A 16187-nucleotide genomic window follows, 5' to 3' on the forward strand; every position below is an offset into this window, starting at 1 on the left:
CTCCTTCCCTGTAGGCAGCCACCGCCTACCGGGAGATCCGGGGCCCTGAGAAATAGTCCTGGCCCTTTTGGATGTTCTAGTTGCAGTGAATAGAAGGGCCTCCATGTGTAGTTAGGGAAGGCCCAGGCGGGCTGGCTGGATCCTTTAAACAGCCCTGCCAGTGATCCTTCGCCTGCCTGCCTGCCTGCCTTACCAACACGGCCACCCCCAGTTCAGGGGGCCATTTTGTTTGCCATCGAGGGGAGGAAGCCTGCAGACTCCAGTCTGTACCCCGTGTCCCTTGAACACTCTGGTCATCTGGCTCGTCGCATGCCGAGGTGCAGGACTACCTCTGTGCTTCAGCCTGTGGGCCACTGTTGGCCTCTTGACCCGAGGGCTCTGCACTGCCCCTTTATCCTGGAGAGTGAGCTTGTCCCAGACCCAGGACCCAAGCTAGGGGAGAACCAAAGTCATCAGTGATGTCCTTGTCCCGCCCAGGTGGGAACCTCGGGGTACCTGCACCTCCTGGCCCTGCGGGTTGCGTCTGGCCCTGGGATGAGTCAGCTCTCAGGGAACCAGGGAGAACGGGCAGTGCTTCGAGCCCTTTCCTCTGTGGTCAGTCTGCTAAAGTGATTTTTCTCAAACCGCCTTTCCGATCGCATTTCCCGATATGAAGGGGAAAATGGAAGGTCGAGGAGCCTTTGGGTGGCTGGAGAGCCATTTGGGTGTGGTTTTGGACCATCCCTTTACCCTCCTGCCTTCTCCTCATCTGGGGCAGACAGGATCCTTCCGGCCTCTCCTCCGGGACCTGTGTCCACTCAGGGTTCCCTCCTTCAGGATCAATGCTCTCATAGGCGTCGCTTTCCAAGAGGTAGGCAGGAAGAGTTAGCTACCTACAGATCTCTCTTTTCTGTTGGTCAAAGTAAGAGATGCTCTTCATAGAAAACCAGGAAGTAGAGACAGCAGCGAGGATGCGAAGTCAGCACTTGCTGAAATCTTGGGCCTGCGTTGGCACGTGGGCGGATTGCACTGCCTTTTCTGAGCAGCACGATGCTTGCCCTCCCTCTGACCGAGTCCTCTGTCCCAGGCCACCGAGGAGAAGGAGGAGATGGAGGAGCTGCAGGCCTACAACCGGCGGCTGCTGCACAACATCCTGCCCAAGGACGTAGCCGCGCACTTCCTGGCCCGCGAGCGGCGCAACGATGAGCTCTACTATCAGTCGTGTGAGTGTGTGGCCGTCATGTTTGCCTCCATCGCCAACTTCTCCGAGTTCTACGTGGAGCTGGAGGCCAACAACGAGGGCGTCGAGTGCCTGAGGCTGCTCAACGAGATCATCGCCGACTTTGACGAGGTGCGGCCGGGCCCCGCCGCCCCCTTTCCCATCACCAGATGTGAGCAGAGGCGTCAGGCGCTCTGTGTCCCAGGCACCTGCATACGTTTCCTCCCCATCACCATGTCACGATGGGGAGGACGTGGCCCCCGCACGTTAAGCGTCCTGCCTTGGGTCACTGCCTGCAAGCGGCAGAGCTGGAGTTCCAGCCCAGCTGTTTGAATTCGCAGTCTGTGCACGCTGGCTGCCCCATCGAAGCCCCGCCTGGCTGACTCGCCCCCATCACCCGCCATTCCTCTCATGCCAGCTAGGACTGGATGGGGCTCAGGCTGGGACTCAGCATTTGAGCGAGTCCGAGGGAGGAGGAGTTCCCAGGCTCCAGGAGGAGGCAGGACAAAGATGCAAAGCCCTGAACAGCAGAGGCAGAAACAAAGACATTTTCTTCTTGGTTTATTACTCCCTTGTTGAGCACCCAGTGTGCGCCACCTGGGGATGCTGTGACCAGTAGAGCAGTCTCGGGGCTGGGAGCTCACCGCCTAGTGAGCGTGAGAGGGACGAGCCCAGCGGGAATACAGGGGCTGGGGCGTGGAGTTGGGATCAGGCAGTGTCAGAAGCAGGCCCCGAGACTCCCGGGCGGCGGGGTAACTGGAGTTGGCTGCAATGGGTGTGGACAGGCTTCCGGCAGGTCCTGGAGACAGGAGGAGAGTGTCCTGCTGGACAGTGGTGAGGAGGTCTCCCTGGGAGGGATGGAGACCTGAGCCGGGAAAGGGGAAGATGGCTGCCAGTCCCTGTCGGAGGACAGAGCCCCAGAGGTGACTAGTGACCTGGCCCCAGGGGCTCTTGTACGGGGCTGGGCTCACAGATAGCCCACAGCCACTAGACAGCCACAGGGTAAGTGCTGGAGAAGCCCAGACTGTTGGGGAGCACCAGGGCTTTGCACTGAGTTGGTGACGGAAATGGGCCCCCTGTGTGAACTGAGGCGACAAGAGGGGCCGTGCTGCTGCACTTCCCTGCAGACCTCAGTGCCCACCTTGGGGGTGACCCAGTTTGTCCTCCATCTGTCCAGATCATCAGTGAGGATCGGTTCAGGCAGCTGGAAAAGATCAAGACCATCGGCAGCACCTACATGGCCGCCTCGGGCCTCAACGACTCCACCTATGACAAGGTGGGCAAGACCCACATCAAAGCTCTGGCTGACTTCGCCATGAAGCTGATGGACCAGATGAAGTACATCAACGAGCACTCCTTCAACAACTTCCAGATGAAGATCGGTGAGCCCGGCCTGGAGTCCCGAGGGCTTGTTGGGACTCCCACCCACCATCCCCCCTGCCGCCACCATGACCCAGTCCAAGCAGAGGCTGACACTGCAGTGTGTCCCTGCCCGAGGGGTGGGGGTAGGCCCCCATCACACAGCAGAGTTCTCCCAGGGCCTGGAGGTGCCTCCTCTGCATGGTGGTAAGCACTGGACACCCTCTTTCCGAGTTCCTGCCTCTCCCACTCACTGTGCCTGCCAGAAAGGCTTTGTGGGGGGATGCTGTGCGCCAAGGGCAGAGGGGCCCCCAGTGGGAGAGGCGGGAACTCAGAGACAGGTTATCACTGAGCTCCAAGTGGTTTCTGTGCACACGTGAGCACGATCTTCTAGGTGCTGTGAAAGCTCTTCTGGTCTACGCGAACTGGGGAAAGAAATGGTGAGGATGTGGAGATAAGTCAAGTCCGCATATCTTCCCTGGATCCCTTCTTTGTCAAATGCCTTGGCCCTCGCTGTGTGGCTTTGAGGAGCTTCGTAGATGCTGTGGTGTCCTGGAGGCAGGGCTGCTGCGGGAGAGAGTGGGGAGCTCTGAGCAGAGGCCCTGGGTCAGTTTCAAAACAGGCAGAGCCATACTCTACTTGTTCAGAAAATCTTTGAACCAAAACCCTATATAATTTTTTTTCATTATTTGTATTAATTTTATTATTTTATTTCTTAATTGAAGTATAGTTGATTTACAATATTATATTAGTTGTGGGTGTACAACATAGTGATTCAATATTTTTATAGATTATACTCCATTTAAAGTTATTATAAAATATTGGCTATATTCCCTGTGCCGTACACCTTTTGGTATTCAATTTTGTTGTTTTATTACCCCAACCTTTTATTCTGACACGTTTCAACTCTACAGAAGAGCTGAAAGAATAGCGCAGAGAAAACCCACGTACATCAGCACACTTGCCTGTTCGCTCCCCTACTATATCCACAAGATGATCTCAGAATCACAACTCTGTGTTGCTTGATAAGGTTCAAGGTGTCTCAGCAGTTTGTTTTTTTAGCATGTATCTTGCCAAGGATGCCCAGGCTTTCAGAGTAAGTGTTCCTTTTTCAGAAGAAACTGCTTTGTCGAGCATTGCTCTCTCCTCCTGCTGAGGATGGTGGAGGTAAAGAATGCTTTCCAAAAGGGCAGACCTTTGTTCTTGTCAAAATTTTACTGTATGATCGACCCCCCCTCCAAGAAATATCTCAGGCCAAAAATTATTCAGATTTCAAATTTTGTAAAAAAGGAACACAGATTCACCAACAAAAATACTGGTGTTTCAGTTCTACAAATTAGCACATTAGACTGAAATATTGGATTCCTAAAAGTCAATATTGTGATCATGCATGTCCTCAGGAGACCTTTCGTTCCGGCCCGAGTGCTGGGAACTGGGCTTTCCCCGAGGAGCTGGCCGTGTGGGCCTGTGGACACATGCCTATGGACTGGACCAGGTTTTCGTTTTGCATCGGCTGCTGGAAAGCCAAACCAGATCCAGCTGGGGGCCTGCTTTAACCGACGGGCAGCCTGTGCTTCTGTGTTAATGTCACTCTTGGTTTCCTGGGATGTTGCCATTCTTATTTTCCTTTCACCCCATCTCCCTCATCCGCACTCTTCTGCACTTTTCTCCCAGTGTGTACTTATTTCTGTGAGCTGCCCCAGCTCCTTCATTGGACCAGGACTGGGGACTGAGTGGCAGGCAGATAAGTAGCTGGGCAGGCAGTTGGGAGCCTTGTGTGGCAGATCCCGTCCTACAGACTCAGGAACGTCTTCCCTGGGGAGCGTGGCTTTTGGCCAGTGAGGGCGACAGTCCAGCCTGGGAATAGCACATGAGGTAAAAAGCTACATGTGGTTTGATGGGACCAAAGAGGAGGGTCGTGGAGGAAACAGTTTTGAAAACTGATGACATTTCTGACTTAGTGAGTGGCCAAGGGGTGTATGTGGGAGCTTCTGCTGTGTTCGTGGTCCTGCTGCTCACACACAAGAGTTAAGCAACAGTGAGGCTTAATAAGGCACAGTGTGAGAGACAGTTTATGTAATAGGAGGGAGCACCCTGGGGCTTGGAGATGGGGCAGGAAGTGTCTAGCGAATGCCGGTTGAGGCAGATGTGTCCAGGAAGGACTTCGCCAGGAGAGAAGGAGGAAGGACACTTGAGGTGGAGACCAGCACGGCAGAGGCTCAGGGGCAGGGTTGCTCAGTGTTGTCTTGGGCGGGACTGGGAAGGCGGACAGACCGGAGCAGAAGCGTAGGAGAGAGATGCAGAGGGAGAGCCCATGTGGACGGTGCTGCAGCACCACCGCCCTGGCTCAGAGGCCTGAGGGAGGATTACCTGGAGAGAGGAGACCCTGGGGGCAGGGAGGTGGGCTAGGAGGTAGGTTCTAAGAACGAGAATGGTGGCACCCCTGAAACAAACAGAGGAGCAAGGAAGAAGGAAATGGCGAGTCTGGTATATTGAGTCCGAGTTGAAGGTGAAAACTTAAATGCCACCGAGAGAGGGGGAATTACGGAAAGGCAATCAGACAACGCAGAGGTTACTGGAAACTTTGAAGAGGGCAGTCCAGCGGTGGATTTGCAGGAGCTGAACGTTGCCTGGGTGGCGAGGACACAGGAGCAGCGGCTATGTGATGGGGTTCCTGTGGTCTCAAGATAGCAAGCATGCGATGGGAGCAGAGCAGTGGCAGCTGTGGCGTTAGGCACAGCCTCAGGGCGGGAGGACCCTGGGTGTCTTCAGGCCAAGAGTCGGCGGGGGGGGGGAACGGTAGTGAGGGCAGGCAGGGCAAGCGTCAGTCTGAATCCTGATGAGCACTCTCACTTCTGTCCCCTGCAGGGCTCAATATCGGCCCCGTAGTGGCTGGGGTGATTGGGGCCCGCAAACCTCAGTACGACATCTGGGGCAATACAGTGAACGTGGCCAGCCGCATGGACAGCACCGGCGTGCCCGACCGCATCCAGGTGAGTGCAGGAGCACCCCTGTGGGGACCTCTGTGTGATGCTAAGTGGTCTTCCGGCAGGCCGCCCGCTGTTCCCAGTCAGAATTTCCGCAGCCAGATTTGAGGGTGATGGGGCAGTTGGCGCTGGTATCTTGGAAGCTTGGAGAACACAATTGTGTTTTGGTCCGTCGGTACCTTGGACAGATCTTCTACCCTGTGCAAGCCCTCTACTGGCCACAGAAGGAACTGGGGGGGATGAGGGCAGCCAGCTGCAGATGCCAAGCCACCAGGCACGCAGAGCGGACACGAGGCGGCCGCAACGAGCAGGGTCTTGCCAGATGGAGCCCACAGCACTCAGGGCCTAGCTGTGAGAACCAGACGAGGCCCCTGGTCCCGGGATGGCGCTCCCACCAGCCTCAACAGCCAAGGCGCCTGGCCAGAGACCTGGAGACGTTCTCCCCTCTTCATCCTTTGCGCTGGTGCTTGGGATTCCCAGGCCTGCTGCTCTTCAGCCTCTTTTCTTTGTTTTTCTCAGGCCTTCCTTGGTTCTTTCTGCTCCAATCTGACACAGAGAGGCCCTGGACTGGGCTCTAGTCCGGCACCCCCAGGTCCCTGTGAGGCTGTGGCCGGTCATTTAGCCCCCCCGGCCTCGGGGGCCACTGTTAAGGTCCTTGCTCACACAGACGCTGCGTAACTGGCCCCTAACTCCTCTCCCCTGGGGGGCCTCTGAACGAAGGGGCTGGCCTGTGGCTGCTGCCTGAGGGCCCTGGCCAGATGGCCGCCTCTCACCTCCATCCCTGTGCCAAAGCGGGGGGCGGGGGAAGGGACAGCAGGATGGGAGTGGGGGTCCTCAAGGGAGATGGGGAGACAGGATGAGTGTTTACAGAGCCTCCAACCCCACCCACAGACAGGTGTGAGGGGCTCAGTCAGTAACCACAAGACAACCCAGCACCTCGCCTTTGCATGGGGCTTACCTTTCACGGAACATGCTGCCCCCTCCTCCCTGGTCCGACAGCAGGCGTGTGATGGGGGCGCTGGCGGGGGGGCGGGTGCTGGCTATGCTCGGAAATGGCTCTTGGATCACCTTGGGGTGAGGCACTCGTCGTCCTGCTGCTCCTGTGCCCCCTGCTCTGGCCCTTCGCCCTGCAGTAGTGCTGTGTCATTACTGAAACCACCTGTGAGTTCTCCTCTTTGTTCCAAAAGCCAAAGCAGAGACAGGCATCTGAAGTGAATCCGGGCTCTAGCATTTATTAGCTACGTAACATCGGGCAATGACTTAGATTTTATGAGCCTGAGATCATAGTTCTTACCTCACAGAAGGATGAAATGAGATCAGCAGTGGTTCTCCAACTGTCTGTGGTGAAAAACTGGTTTCTAGAACTTTCTGATCACTCAGGAGTGAGACTTTGGTAAACCCTTGGGCACTGATTGTGGGGAGTCAGACGGCTGTGAGCTCCTGAGCGCCTCCCCTCAGCGTCTGCGTTTCTCCCACTGTGGACGATGACAGAGAGTTTGCGGGCCGCAGGCACACGCGAGGTGCTCGCCGCGCTACGCAGCAGGGGTGGGTGCTGCCGTCCTTCCGGTTTCTGAGGCTCTTCGTTGGACGAGCCGCCCCGCAGGGGCACGCCGCCCATCCTTCCGAGTCGGAGGCAGTCAGGGCTCAGGTCATGAATGGCCTGTCCTCTCTCCTCGTTTGCCTCCTAGGTCACCACAGACATGTACCAGGTGCTGGCCGCCAACACGTACCAGCTGGAGTGCCGGGGTGTGGTCAAGGTCAAGGGCAAAGGCGAGATGATGACATACTTCCTCAACGGAGGGCCCCCGCCCAGTTAGCAGCCGCTGCGCACGCCAGGCAGCCTGGCTTCCAGAGAAACGGTGGAAGCCTCGCTCCAGCCCACGAAGCCGCCCTGAGATTTTCCACTTTGACTCCAGAAGCAGCTTCTGCCTTGGCGGGCGGGCGGTCTCCGTCCCAGGCCCCGGGGTGCCAGCGTCCTGCGAGCACCAAGCTGACCAAAGATGTCTCCCCCTGTAGTAGACGCCGCTAGACTCGGTCGGAATCTCGTTTTCTAACGGGTGCTGCGGCGCGTGCGCGGGCGGAGAGGCGCCGCTGGAGGGGCCTTGCCGCGCGGCAGCTCTGTGTGCGGCGCCGCGGGAGCACGGCCTCGGCGGGCGGGAGGCGGCGCCACCTGGCCTCGGGCCCTGGGGCTGCTTTTCTATGTGAGCCTTTAAACTTCAGACCGAGGCCGAGGCCCTGCTCCGTGGTGGAGGGGGCCCGGGTCAGGAGTGCTGGCTTTGAAGGGACCGAGGCCTTCCTCGCGGGCTCCTCCCACACCGACACACACAGCCGGTGCCCCTGGAGGGGGCAGAACTGCGAGGGGGAGGCCAGAGGCCCCGGAGCAAGGAGTGGCGGTTCTGAGAAAAAGAAAATATTTATTAAATAAAACAAAACACGTTTCTGTGCCCTTCTTTAGACTATGCTAGTTGTATGCGTGTAAGAAACCCACAGGCAAAGCAGGATGCCACTGGGGAGGGAGGGCGGGGATCCCAACTTGTCTTTTTGTATTTTTTACTTTGTATTATTGAAAACCTTGGAGATCTAACAAATATACCAAATTCTATATTTTGTAAATTCTCTATATTAGAAAACAGCTGTGCACAGCAGGGCATTTGTGCTCATTTGTACTGTACGTATGTCAGTGTACTGGAGTGTGTGTGTGTGTGTGTGTGTTTATGCTGCGGAACTGGTCTCATTCAGGACACCTGTTTCCCTCACTTCAGATTTCCCCAGGTCCAAGCAGAACAGTGAGCATGTCCTTTCGGGGTACCATAGGTAGGAAGATGCATGCACACATTACCCCACCTCTCTCTCTCTTTCACACACACACACACACACACACACACACACACACACACATCACTTCCCCTAAGTAAAATGCAAACAAAATGAAAAGAAGACAAAAGCTTCTTTCCCATCTCAGGCCAAGTCGGAATCAAGGGAAGCAGCCTCAACCTGCCGTGGACAGCTCGGCCACCTTCCACCCTTCCACTCCCTGAGATGTCAGCGTTTGCTGCCTGCAGAGAGGCAGCTTCTGCAACTCTGAGAGCTCAGCTGGTGTTGGGGGTGTGAGGAAACCTCGCCTGCTTGGCTCCTCTGCTGGCCGAGGTGCAGGTGGCTCTCTCTGGAGATGATCCCTCAGACTTGGGGATGTAATGGGCAGCTCTCAGGCAAGGAAAGGGCGGTGGCCTTGCTCTCCACCTGCAAACCAGACAGAGGAAAGAGTAGAGGCCAGCTTCGGAGTCCATGGGGCAAAGCTAGCAGAAATTTCGTTTTGTCTGAGTTTTGTTTTGGGGGGAGGGAGCAGTCAAATATACGAAGAAAAAGCTCTATTTTTTATACCCTATGAGGGAGGCATTTGGGAAATGATATACTATTATAGAGACATATTCAAACAGAATCCTTTGGTCCTGTGCCCAGATCTTCTCGTTGCTTCTCAGGGCAGCATTATTCTTACCTCCAACATGGGCTTGAAGGAGGTGAGGAGGCAGCTACATGCCAGCTGCGAAATGTTACTTTGATGCCCACCTGCACCACCTCTCACTGGACACTAGCACCACCCTCCCCTTTCCACACACTGTCTCCCACCCCAGTTTGAACACAGCTCTGAGAAGCAACGCTTATGGACCTAAAACTGGCAGCCTTAGTCTCTCTGTGCTTTTGCTGCTCCAGCCTCTGAATTCTGCATCACGCCTCTTGCATCTGTCACGAGGGGCCGGCTCTCTCCCTGGTGTTGTATTCAAGTCCCTGACCCCTCCATATGGCCCGCCAGTGGTGCTGGGTTTTCATTTTGCTCCCAACCTGAGTAATACGTGTGCTGAGTTTCTCCTGTGTTTCCCCTGTTGGTCATGGCCTCCCTGGCCTTGTGGGGACCCATCCTCCCCATCCCGGCAGTGACTGGTGACAACGTGTAGTGCTAGCTCTTCATTCCCTCCAAGGGGTGTGCACACTTTTTATCCCTGCTCTTGCAAAAATGAATACAATTATGATTTCCCATGGAAATTGAAAAGTCTATTTAACTAATTTAACTATTAAACACTTTCATTGGTAACGTGTCCTGGTCTGATTTACATCTTGGGCCGTGGGCCTGGCTCCAGCTGGAAGAACAGTGCACTCAGCACAGGAGAGGCACTGCGGAGGGAGCCTCAGAGGGTGGAGAGCGCCCCTGAGTGGACACAGCGCACTGCTGTGGCGAGAATGTCAGCTGAAGACTGCAGTCATTGTAGCAGCAGGTGGGAGAACGCTGGTGACCTTGGACTGGTGACCTTTGACATGCCAGGGTGCAGGAGGCTGAGGGATGGAGAGATGAGGAGAGGGGCCAGGGGTGAAGGGGACAAGGGATGGAGGATGGAACCAGAAAAGATCCAGGGTCAAGGGGAGGATGTTTTAAAACAGGTGAGCCAAACATGTTTCTTTGCTAAGTGAATGAAAATTGAAAATACAAGAGGGAACACAGATCATCGAAAGGACCCAAGTAGGTGGCAGTGGGGGAGATGTAGGCAGGAGGTGAACTGACTTGACCTGGATAGCTAAGAACAAGGGCTACCATTTATTAGGCACTCTGTGTGCCAGAGCATGGGATAAGCACACTACAAACATGATGTCATTTAATCATCCTGGCCACCGCATTTCACTGATGAAGAAACAGAGAGGTTGAGTTACTTGCCTAAGTCCACACAGCTGGTAATTAACAGATGAGATTAAAGCGGGCCTGTCTGGTAAGCCCACGCAGGGGAGTAAGTTCACATGTGTCCAGGACTCCTCCTCCCCTGAGAGGAAGGGAAAGGGGGTAGGAAGCCAGGGGACACTTTTCAGCAACTCCCAGCTGCTGTACCCATCAAATGCAGGGTTATATTTGGGTTCAGGAAATAAAACGAGAGGGGCTTGGTCAACTTAAATTGAACACAAGTGAAAATGAAGGAACCGTTGAAAGACACTTCACTGGGGTTCATTGCAAAATGGCCACATGGGGACACAGATGTGGTAGTCCTGGTCCTAGGCAGGTCTCCTGCCCCAAAGAGAATAGGCATTAGGAATTCAAATGTGCGTGGTGAAGGATGTAATTGCATAGAGCTAAAGTTTAATTCGAAGATCTTTTCAGGCTGGAGTGAAACCATGGGTAATTGTTAGTCAATTCCATTTCACCTGTAACCTGCCTTCGCTAATCAAGGTCATTTTAATTGTTGCTACAAAAGACTTGCGTGTCCTCCAATCTGCGCGGAGCCGAAACAATAACATATTGGCCCGAGTTGTTTTCCAGAAACTTAGAGTCAGCCGCTTCTGGTTCAAGCTGAGCTGGTTAAGACTCTTAACCACCAACCCTTCAACTAGGCATGCGCAAGTGACCTTTTGACCGAGCAGAGGCCTGTAGCTTAGTTACGCTTGCGCAGAACGAGGATTTTTGCACCTTTCTCCAATCACCTTTCCCCACACTCCCTGGTTCTCATACCGCCCTGCTTCTTTATTGGTTATCCTATATAAATACCCCGAGCCCCTTGCCTTGGGGAGGTGGGTTTGAGGTGTGTTCTCCCGTCTCCTCTCTTAGCTGCCTTGCAAATAAACCCTCTGTCTGCTGCAAACCTTGGCGTCTCAGCGTTTCGGCTTGCTGTGCTTCGGTGAGTATGAACCTGGTTCCGTAACAGGTTTGGTGAGCCAGCCAGAAGGTAAGTCCAAACGGAGTTTTGCCCATGGTTCATCAGCCCCCTGCCAGTATTGAGAGCCTGTAGACAAGTCCAAGTAGCTGCCTGGGCCATTTGTTCCAGGGGCGACCTCTCCCACCCACTACCCCGGATTTACCCGGGGAGGCGCCGCTGACCTCCGGCGCTTAGTTTCGTTTTGGAGTGAAGGAACGGTTTGGAAGATGTCTTTTGGATGAGTAAACCTTGTTAAAGAAACATACCTGTGCAAGCCTGACCAGATCATGGGCTGGAGGCCCACCTGGCGGGATTGTGGCAGATGAGGTAAAAGGTTACAGCTGCTGAGGGACCCTGAACCTGGGTTAAAGGCTTGGGACTCCCGCGGTTTTGGTTTGGTTTTGTCTTGGTCTTGTTTATCCATGTCTGTGTTGGGTTGTCTTACTTATTAAGAACTGGCTATTGGGGGTTGAGCTTCTTGGTGACCATAGCAAGGACTGGTAGAAAGATTTTGTTGCTGTGAGCACCTGGCAGTAAAGCCCCTTCAAAATCGGAAATGTTAATTCAGTTCCCTCTTGCAGCCTTCTAGGCTGCGTTCTCCAAAACTGGGGAGATCTCAGTTATGAATCCATGGAAAAGAAAAAGATGCTATTTTTTGGTAACACTGCATGGCTTTAGGCCTAAGACCAAAATGGCCTGAAAATGGATCCTTAAATTATGATACAGTTTTTTTTGACTTTTATTTTTTTATACAACAGGTTCTTATTAGTCATCCATTTTACACACATCAGTGTATACATGTCAATCCCAATCTCCCAATTCATCACTGGCCCCTAGCTTGACCATCTCCTAAAAGCTTAATAATAGGTCTGGCATTCTGTGTGCCCCCTCAGGATATGTCTTCTGTCTACACTTTGATTACCAATCTAGGGCCTATGAATGCCTTGACAGCTGACACGTAGGTGGTATTTGATTACTGGGATTGAGGCAAGGGAATGTCGCCTGCCATTCCAGTTCAAGAATCAAGCTCCCAGTCACGACAGCCACTGCCTGTTGCTCCCATGGTGTGCACTGAGGGGAATTCAGTATGGAAAAACAGGATGCATGTTGTGCTTTGGATGATGGCCCTATATAGTAAAGATGCATATCTAAGGGATAATTTGAATGAGCCCAGACTCCAAAGACCCCATATAGCCAAAACAATTTTTTTTAATTTTATTTATTTTTTTTATACAGCAGGTTCTTATTAGTTATCCATTTTATACATATTAGTGTATACATGTCAATCCCAACTCCCAATTCATCTCACCACCACCAACACCCCCCCCACCACTTTCCCCCCTTGGTGTCCATACGTTTGTTCTCTACATCTGTGTCTCAATTTCTGCCCTGCAAACCAGTTCATCTGTACCATTTTTCTAAGTTCCACATATATGCATGAATATACAATAATTGTTTTTCTCTTTCTGACTTACTTCACTCTGTATGATAGTCTCTAGATCCATCTACGTCTCTACAAATGACCCAATTCCGTGCATTTTTATGGCTGAGTAATATTCCACTGTATATATGCACCACATCTTCTTTATCCATTCGTCTGTCAATGGGCATTTAGGTTGCTTCCATGTCCTGGCTATTGTAAATAGTGCTGCAATGAACGTTGGGGTGCATGTGTCTTTTTGAATTACGGTTTTCTCTGGGTATATGCCCAGTAGTGGGATTGCTGGGTCATATGGTAATTCTATTTTTAGCTTTTTAAGGAACCTCCATCCTGTTCTCCATAGTGGCTGTATCAATTTACATTCCCACCAACACTGCAAGAGGGTTCCCTTTTCTCCACACCCTCTCCAGCATTTGATGTTTGTAGGTTTTCTGATGATGCCCATCCTAACTGGTGTGAGGTGATACCTCATTGTAGTTTTGATTTGCATTTCTCTAATAATTAGTGATGTTGAGCAGCTTTTCATGTGCTTCTTGGCCATCTGTATGTCTTCTTTGGAAAATGTCTATTTAGGTCTCCTGCCCATTTTTGGATTGGGTTGTTTGTTTTTTAATATTGAGCTGCATGAGCTGTTTATATATTTTGGAGATTAATCTTTTGTCTATTGATTCGTTTGCTAATGATTTCTCCCATTCTGAGGGTTGTCTTTTCATCTTGTTTGTACCTTCCTTTGCTGTGCAAAAGCTTTTAAGTATCATTAGGTCCCATTTGTTTATTTTTGGTTTTATTTCCATTACTCTAGGAGGTGGATCCAAAAAGATCTTGCTGTGATTAATGTCAAAGAGTGTTCTTCCTATGTTTTCCTCTAAGAGTTTTATAGTGTCCAGTCTTACATTTAGGTCTCTAATCCATGTTGTTTATTTTTGTGTATGGTGTTAGGGAGTGTTCTAATTTCATTCTTTTCCATGTAGCTGTCCAGTTTTCCCAGCACCACTTATTGAAGAGGCTGTCTTTTCTCCATTGTATATCCTTGCATCCTTTGTCATAGATTAGTTGACCATAGGTGTGTGGGTTTATCTCTGGGCTTTCTATCCTGTTCCACTGACTTATATTTCTGTTTCTGTGCCAGTACCATATTGTCTTGATTACCGTAGCTTTGTACTATAGTATGAAGTCAGGGAGTCTGATTCCTCCAGCTCTGTTTTTTTCCCTCCAGACCGCTTTGGCTATTCAGGGTGTTTTGTGTCTCCATACAAATTTTAAGATTTTTTGTTCTAGTTCTGTAAAAAAAAAAAAAAAAAAAATGCCATTGGTAATTTGATAGGGATTGAATTGAATCTGTAGATTGCTTTGGGTAGTATAATCATTTTTACGATATTGATTCTTCTAATCCAAGAACATGGTATATCTCTCTATCTGTATCATCTTTAATTTCTTCCATCAGTGTCTTATAGTTTTCTGCATATAGGTCTTTTGTATCCCTAGGTAGGTTTATGCCTAGGTATTTTATTCTTTTTGTTGCAATGGTAAATGGGAGTGTTTCCTTAATTTCTCTTTCAGATTTTTCATCATTAGTGTATAGGAATGCAAGAGATTTCTGTGCATTAATTTTGAATCCTGCGGCTTTACCAAATTCACTGATCAGCTCTAGTAGTTTTCTGGTGGCATCTTTAGCATTCTCTATGTATAGTATCATGTCATCTGCAAACAGTGACAGTTTGACTTCTTTTTTTCCAATTTGTATTCTTTTTATTTCTTTTTCTTCTCTGATTACCATGGTTAGGACTTCCAAAACTGTGGTGAATAATAGTGATGAGAGTGGACATCCTTGTCTTGCTCCTGATCTTAGAGGAAATGCTTTCAGTTTTTCACCATTGAGAATGATGTTTGCTGTGGGTTTGTCGTGTATGGCCTTTATTATGTTGAGGTAGGTTCCCTCTCTGCCCACCTTCTGGAGAGTTTTTATCATAAATGGGTGTTGAATTTTGTCAAAAGCTTTTTCCTGAATATTGAGATAATTATATGGTTTTTATTCTTCAGTTTGTTAATATGGTGTATCACATTGATTGATTTGCATATATTGAGGATCCTTGCATCCCTGGGATAAATTCCACTTGATCATGGTGTATGATCCTTTTAATGTGTTGTTGGATTATGTTTGCTAGTATTTTGTTGAGGATTTTTGCATCTATATTCATCAGGGATATTGGTCTGTAATTTTCCTTTTTTGTAGTATCTTTGTCTAGTTTTGGTATCAGGGTTATGGTGGCCTCATAGAATGAGTTTGGGAGTGGTCCTTCCTCTGCAATTTTTTAGAAGAGTTTGAGAGGATGGGTGTTAGCTCTTCTCTAAACGTTTGTTAGAATTCACCTGTGAAGCCATCTGGTCCTGGACTTTTGCTTGTTGGAAGATTTTTAATCACAGTTTCAATTTCATTACTTGTGATTGGTCTGTTCATAGTTTCTATTTCTTCCTGGTTCAGTCTTGGAAGGTTATACCTTTCTAAGAATTTGTCCATTTCTTCCAGGTTGTCCATTTTATTGGCATAGAGTTGCTTGTAATAGTCTCTTAGGATGCTTTGTATTTCTGCATTGCTGTTGTAACTTCTCCTTTTTCCTTTCTAATTTTATTGATTTGATCTCCCTCTTTTTCTTGATGAGTCCGGCTAATGGTTTATCCATTTAGTTTATCTCCTCAAAGAACCAGCTTTTAGTTTTATTGATCTTTGCTATTGTTTTCTTTGTTTCTATTTCATTTATTTCTGCTCTAATCTTTATGATTTCTTTCCTTCTACTAACTTTGGGTTTTGTTTGTTCTTCTTTCTCTAGTTCCTTTAGGTGTAAGGTTAGATTAGATTGTTTATTTGGGATGTTTCTTGTTTCTTGAGGTAGGGTTGTATTGCTATAAACTTCCCTCTTAGAACTGCTTTTGGTGCATCCCATAGGTTTTGGATCGTCGTGTTTTCATTGTCATTTGTCTCTAGGTATTTTTTGATTTCCTCTTGGATTTCTTCAGTGATCTCTTGGTTATGTAGTAATGTATTGTTAGCCTCCATGTGTTTGTGTTTCTTACATTTTTTCCCCTGTAATTGATTTCTAATCTCATAGAGTTGTGGTCAGAAAAGATGCTTGATATGATTTCAATTTTCTTAAATTTACTGAGGCTTGATTTGTGACCCAAGATGTGATCTATCCTGGAGAATGTTCCGTGTGCACTTGAGAAGAAAGTGTAATCTGCTGGTTTTGGATGGAATATCCTGTAAATATCAATTAAATCTATCTGGTTTACTGTGTCCTTTAAAGCTTGTGTTTCTTTATTAATTTTCTGTTTGGATGATCTGTCTATTGGTGTAAGTGAGGTGTTAAAGTCCCCCGCTATTATTGTGTTACTGTCGATTTCCTCTTTTATAGCTGTTAGCAGTTGTCTATGTATTCAGGTGCTCCTATGTTGGGTGCATATATATTTATAATAGTTATATCTTCTTCTTGGACTGATCCCTTGATCATTATGTAGTGTCCTTCCTTGTCTCT

The 16187-nt window shown here is 49.9% G+C and overlaps 1 protein-coding gene across 1 annotated transcript in view; it reads left to right on the forward strand.

Moving 5' to 3' along the window:
• The window catches only part of ADCY5 (adenylate cyclase 5), a 155939-nt gene extending 148215 nt beyond the window's left edge, over positions 1-7724 (forward strand). The window contains exons 18-21 of the mRNA XM_067738686.1: positions 1067-1330; positions 2376-2580; positions 5426-5550; positions 7233-7724. Coding sequence (XP_067594787.1) covers positions 1067-1330; positions 2376-2580; positions 5426-5550; positions 7233-7361 — 723 coding nt within the window. The 3' untranslated portion in view covers positions 7362-7724. The remainder of the gene's footprint in view (positions 1-1066; positions 1331-2375; positions 2581-5425; positions 5551-7232) is intronic.
• Positions 7725-16187: the final 8463 nt, after the last annotated feature.

The sequence above is a fragment of the Pseudorca crassidens genome, chromosome 5 (genome assembly GCF_039906515.1).
Source record: "Pseudorca crassidens isolate mPseCra1 chromosome 5, mPseCra1.hap1, whole genome shotgun sequence".
Classification (NCBI taxonomy): domain Eukaryota; kingdom Metazoa; phylum Chordata; class Mammalia; order Artiodactyla; family Delphinidae; genus Pseudorca; species Pseudorca crassidens.